A 20,222-nucleotide genomic window follows, 5' to 3' on the forward strand; every position below is an offset into this window, starting at 1 on the left:
AGTGTGTTTACGGAAAATTTGTAGTATTCATGAATTCTAAATTCTAATAAATGTTTTGACGGTTAACATCACATTATACTTAAAAAAAAAACTATAAATATATCAGTTTATAAATATTAAGCACAGTTAAAAAAAAATCTCTCTAAAATAGCTCTTTTTTTGTTATAAAAGTGCATGAGTAATTACATACATACAAAAAAAAAAACAAGACTATACAGTAATACTTTTATTATGCAGAACGAACTAAGAACAGTAAACGAAAGTAAAATGAAGAGGTAAAAAAAATTGTTAGAAGAAACCTTCAAAATGTATAACTGAAGTATTAAAAGCACGTCAATAAAACAACTTTCAACGTAAAAAATATTGTTGGGCTTCTAAGAAAATTCAAAACGTTTTAGAAAGAAATAAAGAAAAAAAAATAGTATAAAAGCACACAAAAATAATTGTGAAAATTTGTAATTGCAGTGTAAAGAGTATTAAGAAAGCTCGGCACCTTTTAAAATTTAATAGGAAGTTTTTTGACAAAAACAATGTCATATGATATGCAGAAACTTGTTTTCCTTACCCAAAAAAAAAGTTTTATAAATATTTTAAAAAGTTTAAAAAGTAAAACAGATTATTTTTGAACCTATTTTTTGTTTCTAGTTATTTACTGGTTTAAGTAAAAGTTGATCTTATTTTTTCTTGTAAAAAGGTGGTATTTTATGCTAAAACAGTAAAAAAAAATGTTGTAGAACTGTTTTTTTTAAAGAACCTTTTATGCAAAACATGTGCTTTGGCATGTGATTAAACGTGATAAAAATAGTTAATTTGTTTTTACTCCAAGCACGCTATAATTAAATTTTTTTTTTTTATTTGTTGGCAACCTTATGGTTTTTGACATGACCTACTTAATGAAAGAACAAGTATTTTGTACATAACAAAAAAATATTAATAACACTCCAGGTAAACAAAATAAAAAAGCTTGATTCTTTAAAATTTTAAAAATAAAATCTACACAAATTTTAAAAATACTAAAAAATCTTTAAACTGTTAAAATTAACTTTAGGGTTTAACTAAACTTAAAGCATGTACAACATTTTAACAGAAACGGAAGAAAATACTAAACTAATTAACTTACCAAACCAGAATTTCTTAAAATAAATTAAAGAAAAACGAAGGTTTACTAAAATTAACATATGTAAAACAAAAGAAACCTGTTTTGAACTCAAAAAACACAGAAAAAACTAAAGCACTAATTAAAACTTATTTGGACTAGTTTTTAGCAGTACTGAAAAAAGCTATAAGATTGTTCTTACAAAAATGGAAGATAACAAATAAACAAAAACGAATCAAAGGTAAAAAGTGCAAAAAGAAACAGATGTGTTGTGAATATATGTATATAAAACACCAAAAAATATGAAGTTAAAAATATTGCTTGGAATTAAAAAATATTTATTGGAGTATGGAACAAAAAACTCTAAAAAATATTAAAAGTAAAAAAAGCAAAAAACGAATTAAACAACATATTTAAATTCACAATTTGGTTTTAAAAAGTTCAGTAAAAATTGTAAATTTAAAAACAACTGTAAGTAAAAACTTTGTTATCATTAACTTTTGAACATAACTTTAAACTATCCAAATACCAGCAATAAAACACAACTTAAAGAAATACTAAAATAGCAAGTTTTAAACTTTAAATATAAATAAAAAACAATGGAAATCAAACTTTTTAAATTAAAAAAAAAATTAACCTTAAAAGGATTGATTAACCTTTGGCTCCAAAAAACATAAACTTAGACGATAAAAAAAATAACTTGTTTACAAACTAAGTTATAATGATTTAGTTATTTAACTTCAAACTAGCCTAAGTTTAATATAATTTTATTACTTAAGTTAATAAACTTTTTATATAAACATGTTTTCTCACTGTATACTGGGAAACTCTCCACTGTAGTTCAGTGGCGACCCGGGCAGCGAATTGTCAAAATTCCCCAAAACTTTCCCCTTACCACTGCCACTACCGCTGGGTGGCAACGAGGTCACGTGGGCGTACGTTTCCGTGGCAACACCGCAATCCTCACTGTGGAGATCCTCCTCTGGATCGATCGCGTCCCCGTGGAGATCTAATTGGTGCTGCCTCAGCAACGGGCACTCGCCTCCCTGGTTGCCATGGAAATCGTACACGTAAAGCACCCCGTTGCTACCCACCACCAGAATACAACGGCGCCCCCCAACGGTGGCGAACCCGCACAACGTCTTCATGTCCGATTGGTTGCCGGGGAGCTTGCAGGTTGCGTAGGAACGGGATTGGGACCACCAGCTGTCTTGGAAGGGGGTCGGTAGGTAGGACGTGGTGGTTGTCACGAGAGAACCCACTATGCTGCCCACCCACGATTGGTCCTGTTGTTATGGTGATTTATCAAAACCATTTACTACTTGAAATATTGTAAATAAAAGTAAACTATTAGAAGTTTCTGATTAAAAACAGTCAATAAAATTAATTAAAAAGAGTAAACTAGATAAAAAAATCAAAATATTTAAGAAGTATTAAGGAATTTATCTCGATAAGAACACAGGTTAGATAACTCTGGCAAAACAAATAAACTTTTACATAAGTACACCAACTATTTTTTAAAATAAATTTCACACCATACCTGATTGTTCTCATCAACAGTTTCGGAGTCGAGCCGCGTCCTACCCACGTCACATCTGTTATAATCTTGAAGCTTGAACACGTGCACCGTCTCGCGGTTGCTACTGACGACCAGGTGTTGGGAGGCGGGGTCGAACCGCATGGAGTGGATGCGGGCGAAGTTGCTGCCCCGCCTGAATTCGTACAATTTGGATGGAGCGTCCTGATTGGTGGAAACGTCGAACACCCTGATGATGGTGCCTGGTGGTGAAAAGTAATTTGATTTTTCAATTTTCAATTTTTTACGGCTTGTATTTCTTTATACAACAATAAAAGTTTTAAATTAAAGTGACAAATTGAACTAGACGTGTGTTCAATTACATTATAGTTTATATCCTGAACTCCTACAATTTGGATCAAGGGTCGTGGGTGACACACCCAAATAGTTGTTAATTTGTTGTTATGTGATATTTGTACTTATGGTAATTAAAAAAGCATATAGTTAAAAACATAAATATGAACACTGAATATTTAAAACTACAAACTAACAACAAAATTTAGTGTATTGTAAACTAAAATTACTTAACATAGTTGTGGTAAAAAATCAAATAATTACATTTAAAAATTTATATATCAAATATTTTGCTGTTAGTTTGTGAATACAGGGTTGCCAAAAATTTTTGGGAAATTTTCTCCATGTTTTAAAAAATTCCTCCAGGTTTCTAAAAGTACACCTTTTTGGTCTACTTAAAGTTTAAAGTTAAGTTTATGGTAAGAAAATATGTTAAATAGTATTAAAACATTGAAAGATACTCTAAAGCTACTTTAAATGTTTTTTAATAAAAATAATTTTTGATGATGACTAATTTTTTTGTCTGTATAATAGAATTTTTGAGTAAAATCGAAACTTCACTACTTAACATGTTAAAATTGTTAAAAGTTGCAGATTTTTTTTCAAAAGTTTTAAGTTCCAGGTCAAAGTTTTTTAGACTAAATTGTCAAATTCCAGGTTTTTTAAAAGTTTCAAGGTTTTTGGCAACCATGTGACTAAAAAGTTTATAGATAATTATATAACATCTCAAGTTATAAATTTACTTGAGAAGCTTTTGCTTTCAATTATATTAGAGCAAAAATACACAGGTTTTTTATACATAGTTAAGTGCATTCATTCTCACAATTACAAAAATCTATGCATGGTTGATGATAGAAAACTAAGTACAAATACTAGATTTTTTATGATGATTTTTCTATGACAAACTTGAAGCACAATGACTACTTTTTTTCTTTGATAATAAAGCTTAACTTAAATTTTGCTTCAACTTTTAAAACTTGTTGATGGCATATTTAATGAATTGATAAATTAAATAGTTGTTTCTAGGAAACTGTCATGGTAGCATGATAACTTAAAAAGTATAAAAATATAAATAAATATGTCTTTATTTAGTTTTAGAGACAGTACTTGTTAGAGGATATGCCTTAACTTGTTAAGCTTAAATAATTTTGTCTAATTAATACAGTTTACAATAAGACCAATTATAAGACAGCTTATAAAATAAAACTATGTTATAATGCCAAGGTTAGTTTGTGTAAATAATAAAAACCAAGTACATACCAAAGCATTAAGAAAACAAACAAAACGTTTATGATTATTAAATTAAAACAAAAACTGTTTTTACACCACATATCAACAATACATTTCTTACAGAAAAAGAATAAAACACACTTTAACAAGTTTTATTAAATAAATAATTTGAAAATGATGTTTTTTTATAATGGAAATAACAAACCGTTATGATGTTAAAAATACTGTTTTATATTTGCTTAATGAACTTTTTCAATCATCTACTATAACAAAAAAAGAAACATCACATTAAATTTGACTACATATGTATATATATAAGTTATCCCGTCTAACTTTTATACAACTTGAAAGTCATGATTAAAAATAAAACAGTAACATATTTTTCAGATTTTCTTTTTGACTTATTGCATACAACAAATATTACTTTAAATTAAACTACTTATTATAACAAGTGATCAATGAATAGATTGCAAGAAGTAAATTATTATAATAGCTATACTCATCTCTTGTAAAACAAAATGAAAGCTTGATAGGTACAACTTTATAATTAGGAATAATATGGCATAGAGTTGTAGTGGTATGAATGCGAGCTAAAACTTTTCAAACTCTTGATTTTAATATTTTTTTAAAACCTTGGCAAAATAAATGACTACTAAAGTATATTTATGATTTTTAAACAAAACTTCTGCTGTATGTAGGTCATACATATTTTATTTTTGAAGCAGTGGCCTTTTTAAGTAAAAAAACTTTGAATGTGTAATTCTACTTATCTCTTGTAAAAAAAATAAAATAAAAAGCTCAAAAAGTACAACTTTATTATTAGGAATAATAAGGTATATAGTTTATAATGGTTTACATGCAAGCTAAAGTATTTTTAACTCTGGATTATATATATTTTTTTCAACTTAGTCTAACTTCGGCAAAATAAATGACTACTAAAGTATAATTATAATTTTTAAACAGAACTTCTGCTGTGTGTAGCTCATATATATATTTATTGAAGCAGTGGCTTCAAAAAAAAATCTTTGAATGTGTACAAATACATTTACAGTTTTACCTTTATTTGAAGCAGTGGTTATCATATATATATTTTTGTTTTTTGTAGCAGTGGCTTTTATAAACATAAAAACTTTAAATGTTAATATATATATACATACTTAGCTTTACCTTTATTTGAAGCGGTGGCCATCATGCTACAAGTCAAATTGAAACTGATCGCGGCAATCTTGTTCTGATGGGCTTGAACCACCGCACCGTTCCTCAGCAGGTCGTAATCAAACAGCTGCACCTCCCCACTGTCAGTACTGACGGGGTACGCCAAGCAAGGTTTGTTTTTGTCAGTGCTGAGGGCAATGATGCCGTCGGGGTTGCGCGGGGTGCCTTTGATGAGGTGCTTGAGGGCCATGTCGTTGCTGCCATGGATGCTGATGGTGGTTTCCATGACGACCACAAACACCTGGCGGTTCATTTTGACTGCAAGAACAGTGTTTGGATATCTGCAACAATTGTAAATATTAAGCTTAATTTACTGTTTTTATTAAGTGTGTTTAAATATTGTTTGACGACTTTAAAATGTAGGCAGATTATAAAATTGCTCACAGGTATGCTTACAGTTTTGCGCTATAACTTATATTCAAGCTTTTATTTGTATCCTAAAGTTTTGAAAACCTTTATAATATTTGTCTGAAACTGAAGTTCATATTAGAAATACAAAAAAAACAAGAAACCATGGCATTGTAAATTTAAAAAAAAATTCAAACTTTTTTACTGTTTTTATGAAATAACCTATGTTTATTTCTTAAAATGTAACGTTTTTGCCACCCGTAACACAAACTAACGGCTGTTTTCAAAACTTTAGAAAAAACAAACGTTCTTGCTGTTTATATGATAACTATATTTATTTTTATTTTAAAGTACAAATTCTTTTTTTGCTACTTGTAGCACAAACTAACGGCTGTTTCCAAATTTCTTTCTGCCCGCTCTTTTTGAAGTTGCAAATGTTGAGTGTCCTGGGCGAAGACATGCTTGTCAGTAATACCAAGCTGCTTTTGTAAAACCTCTCGCACAAGCAAGCCTGATCAAATTTGGATGTGTGTATCTGAAAAACTCATTAAAATTATTAACTTTTTTTGTTAAATATGTAGAATATATTCTTATGTCAAAACATAGCTTTAAGGAAAAATTTAATCATTAAATAAGTTTTCAATAAGTATCATAGCATAAACCAAACAATATAATGTAATTTAATTGTTTTAGTACTCATAATTATTAGTTACACTTGATTATTTATTATCAGAATCAGCAACAGTATCAGAAAAATTATTACTATCAATACTGAAACTTGCTGCTGTAAAAACTTTAAAATCAGTAAAAATCATGAATGAAGTATTTTAAAGTGGTTTATTATTTTGGCCATGTTACATAAAACTTTGCACATACTTCACTTTAAACCATCTTAAATTGAACTTAGGGCATAAAAAAAAATATATTAAAACTTAATTTTAAATTATAAGGTTTTGACTAAGCTACAAGTTTGTTTTGCAGCTTTTTAATACTTCAATCAATTTTTGAAATATAGCCTCTTGAAGTCAAGGAGTACAATATGTTCGTTATGGGAGAAGAAAACTAAAACTGTGATAAAAAAAAACTGAAAATCAATCTGTTTTAAAGCAATTTAATATAAACTTTTGGGAAATATTTTTTTTTAATACAAAAACTTTGTAGGACTTGGATTAAAAAATATTTAAAATCATCAAAAAAAACTACAACTTCAGTAAACTTTAAAAATTGTTTATCTTAGTTTAATTCATGCACACATTTACAAAGCACTTGAGTATTTAAACTAAGTATCAGTAATGTTTTGATTTATTAAAAGGTAGCCAAAATTACTAAAAAAAAATAGTTATCTGCTAATTAAACTATTCTTTTAAGTTTAACTTCTGCTCAATTAAAAAATATTTCAGTAACATTTTCAAAAATAAAACTAACATGGTTTAGTTCTTGTACAGATTTGATTTCATAAAGGCTGTAAGAATGTTTCTTACCAACAGACAGCAATAAGCAGTCATGGGAAAAGCTAGCATAAAAAACATTGGATTCGAAACCGTCACACTTCATGAAGTTCATACTTTATTAAATATGGTTCTGGTAAGATATAAAACTGCTTTAAAGTTAAATTTATGTATAAAAATAAAACAACTTGCTTTCTTACTAAATTTTCGAATTACTTTATAATAAATAATTGTCTATGAAGTCTTTGTTTCTTTTTTTTAAATAAAAATTCCTATTATTAATATAAGAATTCTATAAACTTTGGTAAAATTATAAATCGTTGTAGTTTTATACTTTAGGTTTTTGTCAGACAAGCTTGTTGTTTTTCAAGTTATGAACTTGCCAAACAAAAAAAAAATTGTTTACTTGTAGGTTTGAAATTTTATAAATGCCTTATACAAACGTTTGCAAAAAATATAACTTGAATTAAAAAATGATAAACTGTAATATACAAACTAAACTGGTAATTTTAAGAATTGAGTTCTTTATAATGTTCCAATTGTTAAAAAATCAGAGTGATACATATAGGAGCTGATCTCAAGATTTTTAATAAAAATATTTTTTTTGTTACTGATGTGACATTACTTATAAAAAAGTCAAACAAACTAAAGTTTAAAATTTTGTTTTATTTTATTATTATTTCATTATAAAATATTTTTATGTAAAATGAGTATAAGAGTTGATTTAATTAAGGATATGTTAATATTTTTAAGTTTAAATTGCTATTTCTAAACAAGATATTTAGAAAATATATCAGAACCTATTTCTGAAAATGTAAGGTTTAGTACTTTTTTTTCAAGCTCCCATTATAAGTTTAAAAATCATTTTGACCATATCAGTCTGACATGTTTAACAAGTTCAATAAAAAATTAATTTTCATATTTAACAATAACTTTTGGGTAATTAATGTTTAGGCATACCTAATATTCTATATAAAAACACCACAGGAAGTTTAAAAAATTGAGTTTCAAAATTCCAACTTGAACATTTTCCAGTTTTAATTTTTTAATGGTCACCAATTTGAGCTTTTTAAAAACATTTTCTAAAAAGTTCTTGTTTAAATTTAATAATATTTTAGTCATATTAAGAACTAACTTATGGTAAAGTATCCCCTCATCAATGCAAAAACTAACAAAATTTTATAGTGAAAAACTTTATTGAACAGTCCACATTCCAAGAAAATTAAACAATTAACATCAGGTTTATTTAAAATTACTAAGTAAATGAAAATAATTAAAACTTAACTTTTAAAAAATAAATAAAATATGCCATTTTTCATAGTAAAAACCCTTTGTGACACGGCATTTGGCAAACACTCTTAGCTTGAAAAATTTCAATCTTAAAATCCACAAAAATGCTTAAAGGTCAGGTTTTATTTAAAAAGTCATCAAACACTGCAAAAATTGTAAAACCACAACCAAGTTATGTGGCATCTGCCATCAAAGTGGACCCAAGACAAGCAGTTGCAAATTTAAGTCGAAAAGGTAATTTACTCAAAACAAAGAATGATAAACCATTATTTACAAGAAAATTGTAGTATAAAACAGTTCATTTAAGCTTTGCTAGTTTAAACATTAAGGGCATGGGGGAAGGGGGTTCCAAGTTTTATGTTAGTAAAAATAACATTTGATCTTAAATAAAAGCTTGAAGTACAAACTACAAACCAGTTATTATAGAATTAAAAACTCTTATTTAACTTTTGAGATATTGTAATTTTTATAAAAATTTCAGATACAAATGTATGGACTGCAAATTTTTTGGGGTCAATTTTCTCGGAAATTTAAAAAATTACTAAAAATTTATCTTTTCCTTCATTTTTTGAGCTAGAGACCTCAAACTTTCAGGAAATGTTTATTTTTTTATTTAAAGGACTTTAAAATGGAATTTTTAAAATATTAAAAAATAAAAATTTAGGTTAAAAAAAACAAAAAAATAGGTGGTTTTTTTGTAATAATAATTTTATTTTTCAAAATTAAAAAAATCCTGTATTTAATCTTCTTAGAATTTAATAAAACACTTTCTGTGAAAATTTGAAGAAGAATGCTCAAAAAATAAAGGAGGATATAGATTTTTAGTGAACTGGTCTTTTTTACGTTTTTAGTTTGAGTCTTCCATTAGGAACCTATTGAGGTTACAGACTTTGATCTCTCATAGCTCAAAATTACTTTGAATTTTTCAAGCAGTTAAAATGTCTGATAGCTCAGATAAAACTCTATAAAATAAGATCAACTTGTAAAAATCAAGGTGGACCCCTCACTCCCCTATGCCCTTAACACAAAGTAAATATAACACAAATGGGTTTTAGATAAAAATTTCCAAATACAGATATAAAAAACAAAAATCAAGGGTACTTTTTGAAATATACTTTTTGAAAAAGCAAATTTTTTTTAGAAGATATAGTCTATCTAAACTCAACCTTTATTTACTAACTAACATTAGATTATTAATATGATCTTGTTTGAGTAATGTTATAGGTTTAAAGGACAAAATATAAGTAAGCTTTCTACTAAAACAGGTTATTTTTGAAGTAGTAAAACTTACTTAATTGTAAATAAACCTTTTTTCATTATCTTTTTATAGACTTAATATAGCTAACTAATATTACAAATAAAACCTTTATAAGAAAAAAATATATAAATATAACAATCTGGTGAGCACATAATATTTTCTTTTATGAGTTTTAAGAGTTAAAGAACCACTGATTAATGCAAAGATTAATTATTTTTATTTAGTTTTATTAGCAGTTGATATAATTGTATTTTCATTATCATTTTTTACAGGGTGGCTATTTAAATGTTACAAACTGCTTTTCATTTTTTCAGGTTTTTTTATTACATGTTTCCTTGATTTTTAAGAAAAAATTCAAGATTAAAAAATGTACTTCATAGTATAAATTAGTGTAAAAATACTGTAATACTATTTAAAATATGCTTATATCAAATAAAAATAAACTTTTTTTGTCTTTGATGTTTTTTCGTAGCTAATCTAAATTTAATCATTTACTTAGTATAAATGTTTATAAATTCAGTAGTTTTTTAATGATTTTCGTTCAACATTTCAGTTTTTCAAGAATTACAGGCCATCCTCTGTTAGTTTTATAAATTTGAGATTGCTTTAATGTTTTGTGATTTTCTATGTAATTTATAGTATCTATCTCCAACAACACAATGAAATATATTTGCTACAAACAGTGTTTAACTAAGTGCAGACAAGTATACTTCAAGTAGATCAATATAACAGGATAAAATACCAAAGGTCTTGTAAATGATTTGAAATGCCTTACCATTATTTTTAGTCACTTAAAATTTTGTAACTAATGTCATAACAGGGTTGCCACTTAATTTCACAAAAATTTTTCCAGGTTTTCTAAATTTTTTCCAGGTTTTTAAAAGTAAACATTTTTGGGTCTATTTTTAGTTTTAAGAAATTTCTATAAAAGAAACTGTGTTAAATAGTACAAAAACATTTAAAAGATGCTGTAAAGTTACTTTAATTGTGTTTTTTAATAGAAAAATTTGTTGATGATGACATAAAAATCATATTTATATGATAGATTTTTTGTGTCAAATTGAAATTTTATACTGAAAATGTTAAAATTATTAAAAATTCCAGGCTTTTCCAGGTTATTTTTGCCTAAATTGTCGAATTCCAGGTTTTTTAAGGTTTTTCCAGGTTTCCAGGTAAAGTGGCAACCCTGTAATAATGAATATTATATAAAAATACAGCTGCATTTGACACTTGATTTTAAAATACTTTATTATAATATATATATTATTTTATAAACAATTGCATATGTTATTGGATATTGGTCTAGTAGTAGGCAAAAAAAAATCCATTATTAATTAACAAAATAATTTTTCAATTTTATCTTGAAAAATACATGAAACTTAATAGATGATAAGAATTCTACAATAATATTATTTGCACAGTGATCTGGTCTACAAAAATTGACTTTTTTGGTGACTTTGGTTGGGTTTCTTTTTCTTTTATGCTTTGCTTATTTTAGAAATACTGTAACCTATTTGCTAACTTCTGATCAAAATTTACCAAAAAACACATCTTATTTTTAAGTCAAAGCTTGAAGCAACTTACAAAAGTATGGAAACACTTATATATATTAACATTAAATGTATGTAACATTTTTCTCTTTTTGTTATTTGGTATAGTTGCCATTTAAGTACAACATAAAATAGTTGAAATCTCAAACTGTTTGAAATAATTGTTTATATTTATAGTAAAAACTTTCTGCTTTTTTTTTTAACTCAGAGATGTTTTTAAGGCAGTTTTAAGGAATACTAATGGTGCAATAACTTTAAAACCTTTAAGGAAACCTCAGCTGAATTTCAATTAAAAGGCTATAATAAAATTTATAACAAAATATGTCTTTAGGACCTATTTTTTCAAGGTTTTTGCATGCAGTAATATAAAGCTAATTGACTGTCTTTTTTCTTCAAAAATATATAAACCTTTTAGATAGTGAGAACAATAAAAAAAGCATAAAATAAAAAAAATAAATTGGTTTAGGGACTAGGTGTATAAAAAAAAAACTGAGTTATTGAATTGTGGATACTACTTGGAAACCATTTAATGTTTTGTCCCAAACAAAATAGAAAAAACCTTCTTTTGCTTTAAAACAAGTTATTTTATTTTTTGGCACACGTTATGCCATACTTAAGAAAAGTGGTGATAATAATTGACAAAAAATATTAAAAGTATTTCGTGTATTTTTCTGCAAGCCAGATTTTGACAAAAATTGAAGAATTTTAAACAATTTTTCAATCAAAGAAGATAAAAACGCAATAACTGGCTGGATTTAAATTGAAATAACTACATCTTTAATATCAGTAAAACTCTCTAACCTTGCTACAATAAACGTTTTCTGGGCAAGAGCAAATGTGAAGTGAAACTTGAAACAGAAAAGAAACAAAACCAGTTTTTTAAACAAGAAACTCTGTTCTACCCAACTATGTATAAAACTAGATTCAATTCCAAAATATTTCAATGGCCGCTTGACACCCTTTTGAGACCACAGTACTTTATTAATTTTACAAACTTATTTGAACTTTTCTGATGCAACATTAAGCCATCTTCAATTTATTTGTTTACAAGTAGAATTGAATAGCTTGTATAACAAGTTAGTTACAACTTAGGGTAAAAACCTAATATCAGTTTATGGAATACATCAGCGTTGAAACTTTAACGCTTTCTGCCCGGGCAAAATTTATAAATTGCTAAATTTGTAAGATTAATGTAAAAAAACCAGTTAGAAACTTTATGCCTTTGTTTTTTCTTATCAAATTTATAATAAACTTGAGAAATACTAGGAACGAAAATGTACTAGAAAAACTAAAACATCTTAAAAATTAGTTTGTGAAAGCTGACTAATTAATAGTTTTAAAGTTAATTTTATTTGTTTCTATTTTAAGCTCTTAAACTGACTGAGTTTTAAAAGTGTTAGTAAAAAAATCTCGTTCAAACTCTTATGAAAGTTTAATAAGAAGGATTGATTAGTTAAAAGAGTAAACTTAATGTATTTAATTTATACAAAAAGTGGTAAATTTAACTTAGCAACTTAGCAGTAATCAGATTTTAACATATAATTGCCAGTAGTTAATATTTAAAAATGTTCAATTCTTAACGTAACTACTTTTGAAAGGACCAAAAAATATTTGTTAGCTTTTTATATTTTTATAAATTATAAGAAACCGTTTGTTTCTATTCAACAAATACTAGAGTTGTAGAGATTAACTTTATTGAAACTTAATGTTAATAGACTTTTAAAAGAAAATATATATAACTTAAAAAAAAACTTTTATTAAAATATTACACTACATTTTCTAAATGCTCTAAAAACTTAATTATTGTTCAATTTAATTACTACATACCTGATTTACTTTTTTACACATTTACTTTTACTGTGTAAGGGATTTTCAAAATTTAACAAGTTACACAAATAAAAGTACTGCTACTGCATCATTTATTAAAAAAACTTAATCACGAAAAGAAACACAACCGTCAAAAATATAGACAAACAGAATAAAAAATTATTTTATAACTTATTCATCGCATTTTCCGAAGTAGTTCTTCTTTTTACCGTTCTTGCACTTCTTGTAGGTTTTCAGGTCGAAAGCGCATTCTCGGTTAGGGTAAGACATTGGATAAGGGATCAGTCTGAAACTAAATTTTTCTCTCAGTTTGCTGAGTACTTTTCGTGGGTTTCTGTTGTACACTGGATCTCCAAGCGGGTTGATCAGAATTACAAACTTTGTCTGAAAAGTAAGTTTTAAAGTGTTTTATTAATAAAACTAAAACTATTTTATCTTTTTTTTTGAAATGAAAAAAAAAGAGATTTGGTCAAAGTTTGAATTTTAATTCTCAAACTGTAAAATTATTTTTATGAGTACCAAAATGTGTAACTTAAAATGGTTTGCTGTTAATTCATTTATGCTGGAAATGCAAAAACTTAGTTTTAATTAAATTTATAAGTTACTAGCTTTTAATATTGTGAAATGAAACAGAAAAACAAACGATAATGACGTAAAAAATATTTTAAAAATATTTAATTAATAATAAAATTTTTTAATACATTGCATAACTTTTTAAATCAATACACTTAACAGTGTAAGTTATTTAGAATTTTAAGATGAACAACTGTAACAATTTAACACCTAAAAGTCATTAAAACTCACTTTCTTGTTAACATCCATTGAGTCAGGCACATGCATGAAGTACTTCATGTACTTTGAATCGAAGTGCTTTCCATTTTTAGCGTACACATCAATGTACAAATGTTGGAAAAAGTCGGCTTCATACATCTTTGTTTTGTTGATTGCATCTGTATTGAAAAAAATACAAATTTGATAAATTCAAAGTTTATTTTTACAAAAGTAGCAGTAAAAAATAAGTAGCATAAGACCTCCGCCTTGTTGTAATAGTTTGTAGCAGTAGGAATTTTAACATTAACAAACTTTTAAAACATTCATTTCGTGTTTAGCTAATTTTCCAAACAATTAAGTTTATTTTTTACTTTAAACAGACTACGAACCAATTTCAAATTCAACTTTGATGTGCTGGACTTCTTTCTTCTTTTTGATTTGTTTAGTTTCAGCGTCTCTTCGCACATATGTTCTTCTGACAATCGATCCACGGCAGTTGGTTATTTGACCATATTCGACAGGCTCGTACACACCTGTGTTACAAAAAAAAGTTTTACTTTAGGCTGTAAAGCACATTTTTAAAGAGAATTTAACTAAACTTTAAAAAAAAAGTCGGTTTTTTAATTTTTACACAATGAATAAGTAACACAACCTGACTTAATTTTCATTTTTAGCTTTAGTCTCTGATGTTTTTTTATAGTATATAGAGATAACCAATTAAAAAAATGCGAAAAATATATTATTAAGCTTCTCATCTTTTAGAGATATTATTTTCTTAGTTTCTTAAATTTCACTTAGCATTAGTATTAACTAGTTCAACACTTTTATTCGATTGTTGCTTTGTAAAAAAAAATAATAAGAAAATCATACGGTTCTCAATTGGCCACATTCTTTCTATTTTGCACTCCTTGTTAAGACTTTTTCTCTTGCTGTTGAAAAAATGCTCGTTACATCTAATGTTGTCCTGCTCAGCTGCTTCAATAAGAACTACAGACAAGATGGCTAAAATAGCCGCAGATATATAAAACTTCATTTTAGTATTTCACCACCTGCAAAGATTAAAATAAATGAAAACAAATTATTTTTAAGAGGTAACAATACTTTTAAGTTTAATTTAATTCTTAACCTATTAAATCAAAGGTATTAAAATAATTTAGTTTTACTTTTATTCTAAACTATACACAAACGTGCTTTGGTTAAAATTGCTTATACCTTGTAAAGAGACTTTTTTAAATTAAAAAATTTGAATTTCTTTTATTCACACACTTAAAAAACATACAACAAATTTAGAAAACTATTTTGCACACTTTAAATTGCTTTATAGTAGAAGTATCTTTAAAAATTGCTATAGTTTATTAAATCAAGAGTTCTTTTGTTAAAAAGTTCTATGATACAACTTTTTTTTTGCAAGTTATTTCTTTCAAGCTATAATAGACCATGCTACTTATTTTTGATACCTTTTTCCTAAATTGCATTGCTTTTATATCTACTTAATAATCCAATTTATCATAATTTGTACTTATAAGCTTAACAGAATGTAATAATATTTAATACTAATTAATCTAAGTTGTTATAAGCTTAAAAACAAAGATTAAAAACAGTGAAGTGCATTGTTAAAACCAATATACTTAGCTTAAATCTTAAGCTTATAACAACTTTGATTAATTAGTATTAAATCTTATTACATTGGAATAAATATAATGGATTATTTATTTTTAATTTAGCTTACTACTTAAGCCTTAAGTAGTAAGCTAAAGTAAAACTAAATAATCCATGGAGTTTAAAATTAATAAGGAACTAATTTATAGCGGTTTAAAATGATAAATAAAGAAATAAAAACATGTTAAACTTAACCAATTGTACTTAAGAATTTAAAGTTATAGTAACAACCACTTTAAAAACTAATTCCAAAGATTAAACAGACATTGTAAGTTGTATTATATATGCAAAAAATGTTACTAAATTCTAAAAGCGGTTACAGAAAAAAAGAGTTTTTATTAAGTTTACGAAAGAATTACTAAAAGTACATTAAACTTAAAAATTTAAAAACATTTTTTCATTATGAATTTCCTAACACAAAAAAATTATTTAGTTACAAAAACCTGATTTTAATTTTTACTTCAAGCATTATTCCCTATGTTTTTTAAAATGTATCCCAAAAACATAAATCTTAAATTTACTTTTATAGAACTTATCAACTTTTTAACTTTATGAGATATGATGTACAAAATTTGTAAATACTTTACTTTGAAATTGATAAATAAAGTTTTTGATTTCTTTAGTTTTCATACTATGTGAAAATATTTTTTGTCAATGTTAAATTTACAAATCTTAATGATAATGTAAATTATAATTGTAAATCTTTTATAAAAAACTAGAATTTAGTTTACACATTTCTATAAAACCATTTTTAATGGCTTGATAGGTCAAAAAAGTTAATGTTGGATAACACAGTTCTAATAACTAGTACATAATCCGATAAAGGAAATAAAAAGCCAAGTCGCTTTGTTTTTGTAAAAACTGTTTTTGTAATTTAAAAAATTAAAATTCTTAAAAACATATTCTTTCTACTGAAATAAACAACTTTTAATTTTTCAACTAACAGTCAATGACTTCTTTGTTAATATAGATTTGTATTATAAAAGTAAATTAGTAAAAAAGTATACTAGTTTACATGTTTTTAATAATGATAAGTATACTTTTATAAAAATATGGCAATTTGATAACACTTCATTTTAAACTTTAGTAAAATTTTTTAGTTTATCATACTGTTTTTGAGATCATTTTTAGCAATTTATTATTTTTAAACTTGTTTTGAATACTAGTCTTTTTATCAATTTGAAGCTAAAATGTTTGCACTTTGGTATATTATTATATTGAAGTTGTTTAAACAATAATTTTAAGTTAAAAACTAATAATTCAAAATATATAAGTTTCCAAAATAAAAATATATCACATTTATACATCTTAAAATGAAAATAAATACAATATAAATTATTGAATTTGTTAGTTACTTTTTTAAGACTTTTCTATCAGAGATTTAGTTTTTAAACTTTTCGAAAATGTGTAATATAATAATACACATTAGTAACTTTTGTATAGCAGACCCAGTTATTAAGTATATAAAAGTATCTGGAATAAAAAATGAAGAACATGTTTTTCTGTCCAATAGATAAAATAATTCTAGTTAAAATTTATTTTCCATATAGAGAAAGAAACTTAGTAATATTTACTTACTGTCAAAAATTTTTTTTTTGTTCTCAAAGTTATTTTCAGTCGAATTTTAAACTAAACTAAAAGTTTAACAAAATTATACTACTTAAAATGTATATAAAATCTTATATAAGTTTTACTTTAAGCAGATTAATGTATTTACTGTAATATTTTTATTATTCACAAAAAGAAACAAAACTAAAAAATAAAAAACCAAAAGAATAAGAAATTTCTTAGTTATTGCATTTTCTGAAGTAGTTTTTCTGCCCTCCGTCCGGACAAGTCTTGTAAGTCTTCAGGTTTATGACGCATTGCCTGTTCGGGTAGGAAACGGGGTAGGGTACCAGGGTCAGTATGAAGTCTTCCCTGAGCTTGCTGAGCACTTTTCGCGGGTTTCTGTTGAACACCGGGTCTCCAAGCGGGTTGATCAGAATTTGAAACTTCGTCTGAAATTTGTTTAATTCGATTAATAAACCTTGTTTTTGTTATTTTTTACAATACGAATAGCACATAAAAGTTAATAAAAAATACTCTGTCTAAACGATTAGGTACTTCGTTTATTGGTCAATACTTGGGATTTGTCTGAAGTTGTTTAAATAAATAAAGCTAAGTCTATCAAAGTATTATAAAATTCAAAGATAAAAAATGATCTTTCGAAAACTTTATATTATTAGTTGGCCATACTGTTTATAAATAGAAAAAAGGTTAGTTTATATATTATGCACCGTTAAACTTGTATTGTTACAAAACCATTAAAATTATGATGGATAATTTTCCTTCGCTTCTAATAATTATTATTATTTTCGGTAACGAGCTTTAGCAAAATACGTATACTAGAAAAATTAAGAGTTTTTTCTTACAAACAATAAAAGGAGTGCGATTTAAAAGTCTCCGCCAGAAAAAAAGTTTTATTAAGCTCTGTAGAAGTATTTTGGTTTATATACTAGATCAGTTTTGCTTATTATAGATGAACTTGAATTACCATATCAGGTGTTTTTCATATAGAGTACCAGGTAATATCAGAAAATACCCAAGTCTCTTTTTCGATGAAACAATAAAAACACTACGATGTTGTACTAAATTGTTTTTAGTCATTATAACGCGCTGTAAACTAAAATGTCAACTGTCGTTAATAATAAAATTTTCAAAAACTTTCAAACTAAGAGTTGTAGCTAAACAATAAAGTACAAAAACTTACTTTTTTGTTAGCGTCTAGGGAATCGGGCATGTGCATGAAGTACTTCAAGTGCTTAGAGTCGAGCAGATGGCCGTTGTTCGCGTACACGTCAATGTACAGGTGCTTGAAGAAATTCGATTCGTACAACTTGGTTTTGTTAATTGCATCTAAAATTGATATTAAACAATTTATGAAAAATTGATACAATTTTTATGTGAAAGGTCAAGCTGAAAATAAAACATCCTTAGCTTGTAAAAAAAACAAATTTAATGTCACTTTATTGCTATTATAAAATGATTTAAGACTCATTTTGAGTATGTATAAGTAACTATGAAAAGTAGCTTTGTATAACTTCTTGAATTTAACAAAAAAGTAACCAATTTCAAATTCCACTTTTATGTACTGGATTATTTTTGATCTTTTCACTTGTGGGTTGTTGAAGTCTTTTTGGGTGTACGTTTTTCTAACTATTTCGGCATCGCAGTTCATTATTTGACCGTATTCAACAGGCCTGAACAAGACTGTCACAAAGTAGAAAAACTACATTTTGAGAACTTTGTATAAAGAACATTTTACAAAACTTAATTTCAACAACATCTTTTAGTTTAGTTTATACCGTTTATATTGTGTTACTAACCTTATAGAACTTCAGTTAATATATTTACATTTCTTTATACAAAACTGGAAAGTATTCTCACAGTTGTTTTAAAAAAGTTCAAAAAATACTCAAAAAGTAAACTCATAGTTAGGTTTTAAAAAGTAGTCAATGTTTACATTTAAAAAATATGTTAAAATTAAAAATTGACTAACAAAAAGGAATAGGCCACATTCTTTCTATAAAGCACTTCTTATTGGCACTTCTTCTCCTTACAGCGTTGAAAAATCGCTCACTGCACTTTATAGTGTCCTTTTCAACTGCCTGAACCAGGACTACAGACAAAATGGCTAAAACGGACAAATAAATGTAAACTTTCATTTTAATACTTAGTTACCTGTAAAAATAAAAATGATTTCAATTCTTTCAATTTTTAGAAATTCACATACCTCTTTTAAATGTTTAGTTTGATGCAAAATATAACCAACAAAATTTCTAAAAACGAAATAATAGTTCATTTATACTAGATTGTGTAAATTATAGTTTGGTTTAAATCACTTTAACTTTTAATCTTAAACTTATCAATTTGAATCTGTACATTTCTCTCATTGTTCAAAATATAATTTTTGTAAAAGTTAGTTTTGTTCTTCTTACTTTAATAAATATGTTTGAAGTATTCGTTAAAGTGACTTTTTTAACTAAAGAAATCACTGTTATTAAATGCTTAAGCTTCCTCTACAACGCTTCTTTATTTACTTAGGGTTGCTTTAAAAATGAACTTGGTTAAAATTTTACTTAAGTTCATACAGCAAGCTGTAATTAAACTTGTCGCGTTTTTCGCTTTAAATTGTTTTAAAAAATATATTGAAATACTTACTTTAGTTTTTATCTTAATACTTAAACTTTCGTTTCGTTTAACCCAATTTATACACATTTATATATGTAAGTTTAATACGTTGTTTAAAATAATATGGTATACACATAATGCTAACTAATTAGTTCACCAAAAGAAAATAGCTTAGCAAATATTTCAAAATAAAAAGAGAAAAAAAACATAAAGAACTTTTAATAATCAATGACTACAGACTATGTTGAACATAAGTTTTAAATTTATTTTAATATAAAACCGTTTACTGTCCTTATATGATAGAAACATAGCTAAAAAAGTAATATAAAAACTTAAAAATGCACTTAATTATTTTTAGGTACAAAGTAGCGCGAAAACTTTAAGTTGTCACTGTGGAATACTTTGTTGATTTATCTAACAACTTCAAATTCAAACGTAATGTTTTTGTAAACACAAAATACACTGTTAATTAAAACCTGACTAAAGT

The 20,222-nt window shown here is 26.1% G+C and overlaps 2 protein-coding genes across 3 annotated transcripts; both read right to left on the reverse strand.

Annotated features, from left to right (window-relative positions):
• Positions 1–242: 242 nt before the first annotated feature.
• LOC145831369 (WD repeat domain phosphoinositide-interacting protein 2-like) lies at positions 243–12,264 on the reverse strand. 2 transcript variants are annotated; one of them, XM_082938610.1, is made up of 6 exons: positions 12,107–12,264; positions 7,185–7,340; positions 6,149–6,294; positions 5,364–5,692; positions 2,637–2,875; positions 245–2,382 (listed from the first exon to the last, which is right to left on the reverse strand). In XM_082938610.1, exons 2-6 carry the CDS (start codon positions 7,320–7,322, stop codon positions 1,906–1,908), a joined length of 1,329 nt encoding a protein of 442 aa, XP_082794736.1. In that variant the 5' UTR covers positions 7,323–7,340; positions 12,107–12,264; the 3' UTR covers positions 245–1,905. The 2 variants fall into 2 exon arrangements, with proteins under 2 accessions (XP_082794737.1, XP_082794736.1); XM_082938611.1 differs by lacking the exons at positions 6,149–6,294; positions 7,185–7,340; positions 12,107–12,264 and adding an exon at positions 5,796–6,024 and having other exon boundaries at positions 243–2,382.
• A 5,085-nt stretch (positions 12,265–17,349) lies between these two features.
• On the reverse strand, positions 17,350–19,274 carry LOC145832513 (uncharacterized). Its single transcript, XM_082939830.1, has 4 exons — positions 19,104–19,274; positions 18,671–18,814; positions 18,315–18,460; positions 17,350–17,562 (listed from the first exon to the last, which is right to left on the reverse strand). The coding sequence occupies exons 1-4, from the start codon at positions 19,267–19,269 to the stop codon at positions 17,350–17,352; spliced, it is 669 nt and encodes a 222-aa protein (XP_082795956.1). The 5' UTR covers positions 19,270–19,274.
• Between the last annotated feature and the right edge of the window lie 948 nt (positions 19,275–20,222).

Source organism: Thalia democratica, chromosome 3 (assembly GCF_965202585.1).
Source record: "Thalia democratica chromosome 3, ktThaDemo2.hap1.1, whole genome shotgun sequence".
Lineage (NCBI taxonomy): Eukaryota > Metazoa > Chordata > Thaliacea > Salpida > Salpidae > Thalia > Thalia democratica.

What these genes read in the sequence shown, in the direction of transcription:
- LOC145832513 (XM_082939830.1), bottom strand. Translation starts at nt 19,269, where the DNA reads ATGAAAGTTTACATTTATTTGTCCGTTTTAGCCATTTTGTCTGTAGTC. An exon ending in AAAAGTGGAATTTGAAATTG is followed by an intron (nt 18,461 to 18,670) that starts GTTACTTTTTTG and finishes TATCAATTTTAG; the next exon opens with ATGCAATTAACAAAACCAAG. An exon ending in CCCTAGACGCTAACAAAAAA is followed by an intron (nt 17,563 to 18,314) that starts GTAAGTTTTTGT and finishes AACAAATTTCAG; the next exon opens with ACGAAGTTTCAAATTCTGAT.
- LOC145831369 (XM_082938610.1), bottom strand. Translation starts at nt 7,322, where the DNA reads ATGAACTTCATGAAGTGTGACGGTTTCGAATCCAATGTTTTTTATGCT. An exon ending in CTGTACAAGAACTAAACCAT is followed by an intron (nt 6,295 to 7,184) that starts GTTAGTTTTATT and finishes TGAGTTTTTCAG; the next exon opens with ATACACACATCCAAATTTGA. An exon ending in GGCCACCGCTTCAAATAAAG is followed by an intron (nt 2,876 to 5,363) that starts GTAAAGCTAAGT and finishes TTTCACCACCAG; the next exon opens with GCACCATCATCAGGGTGTTC.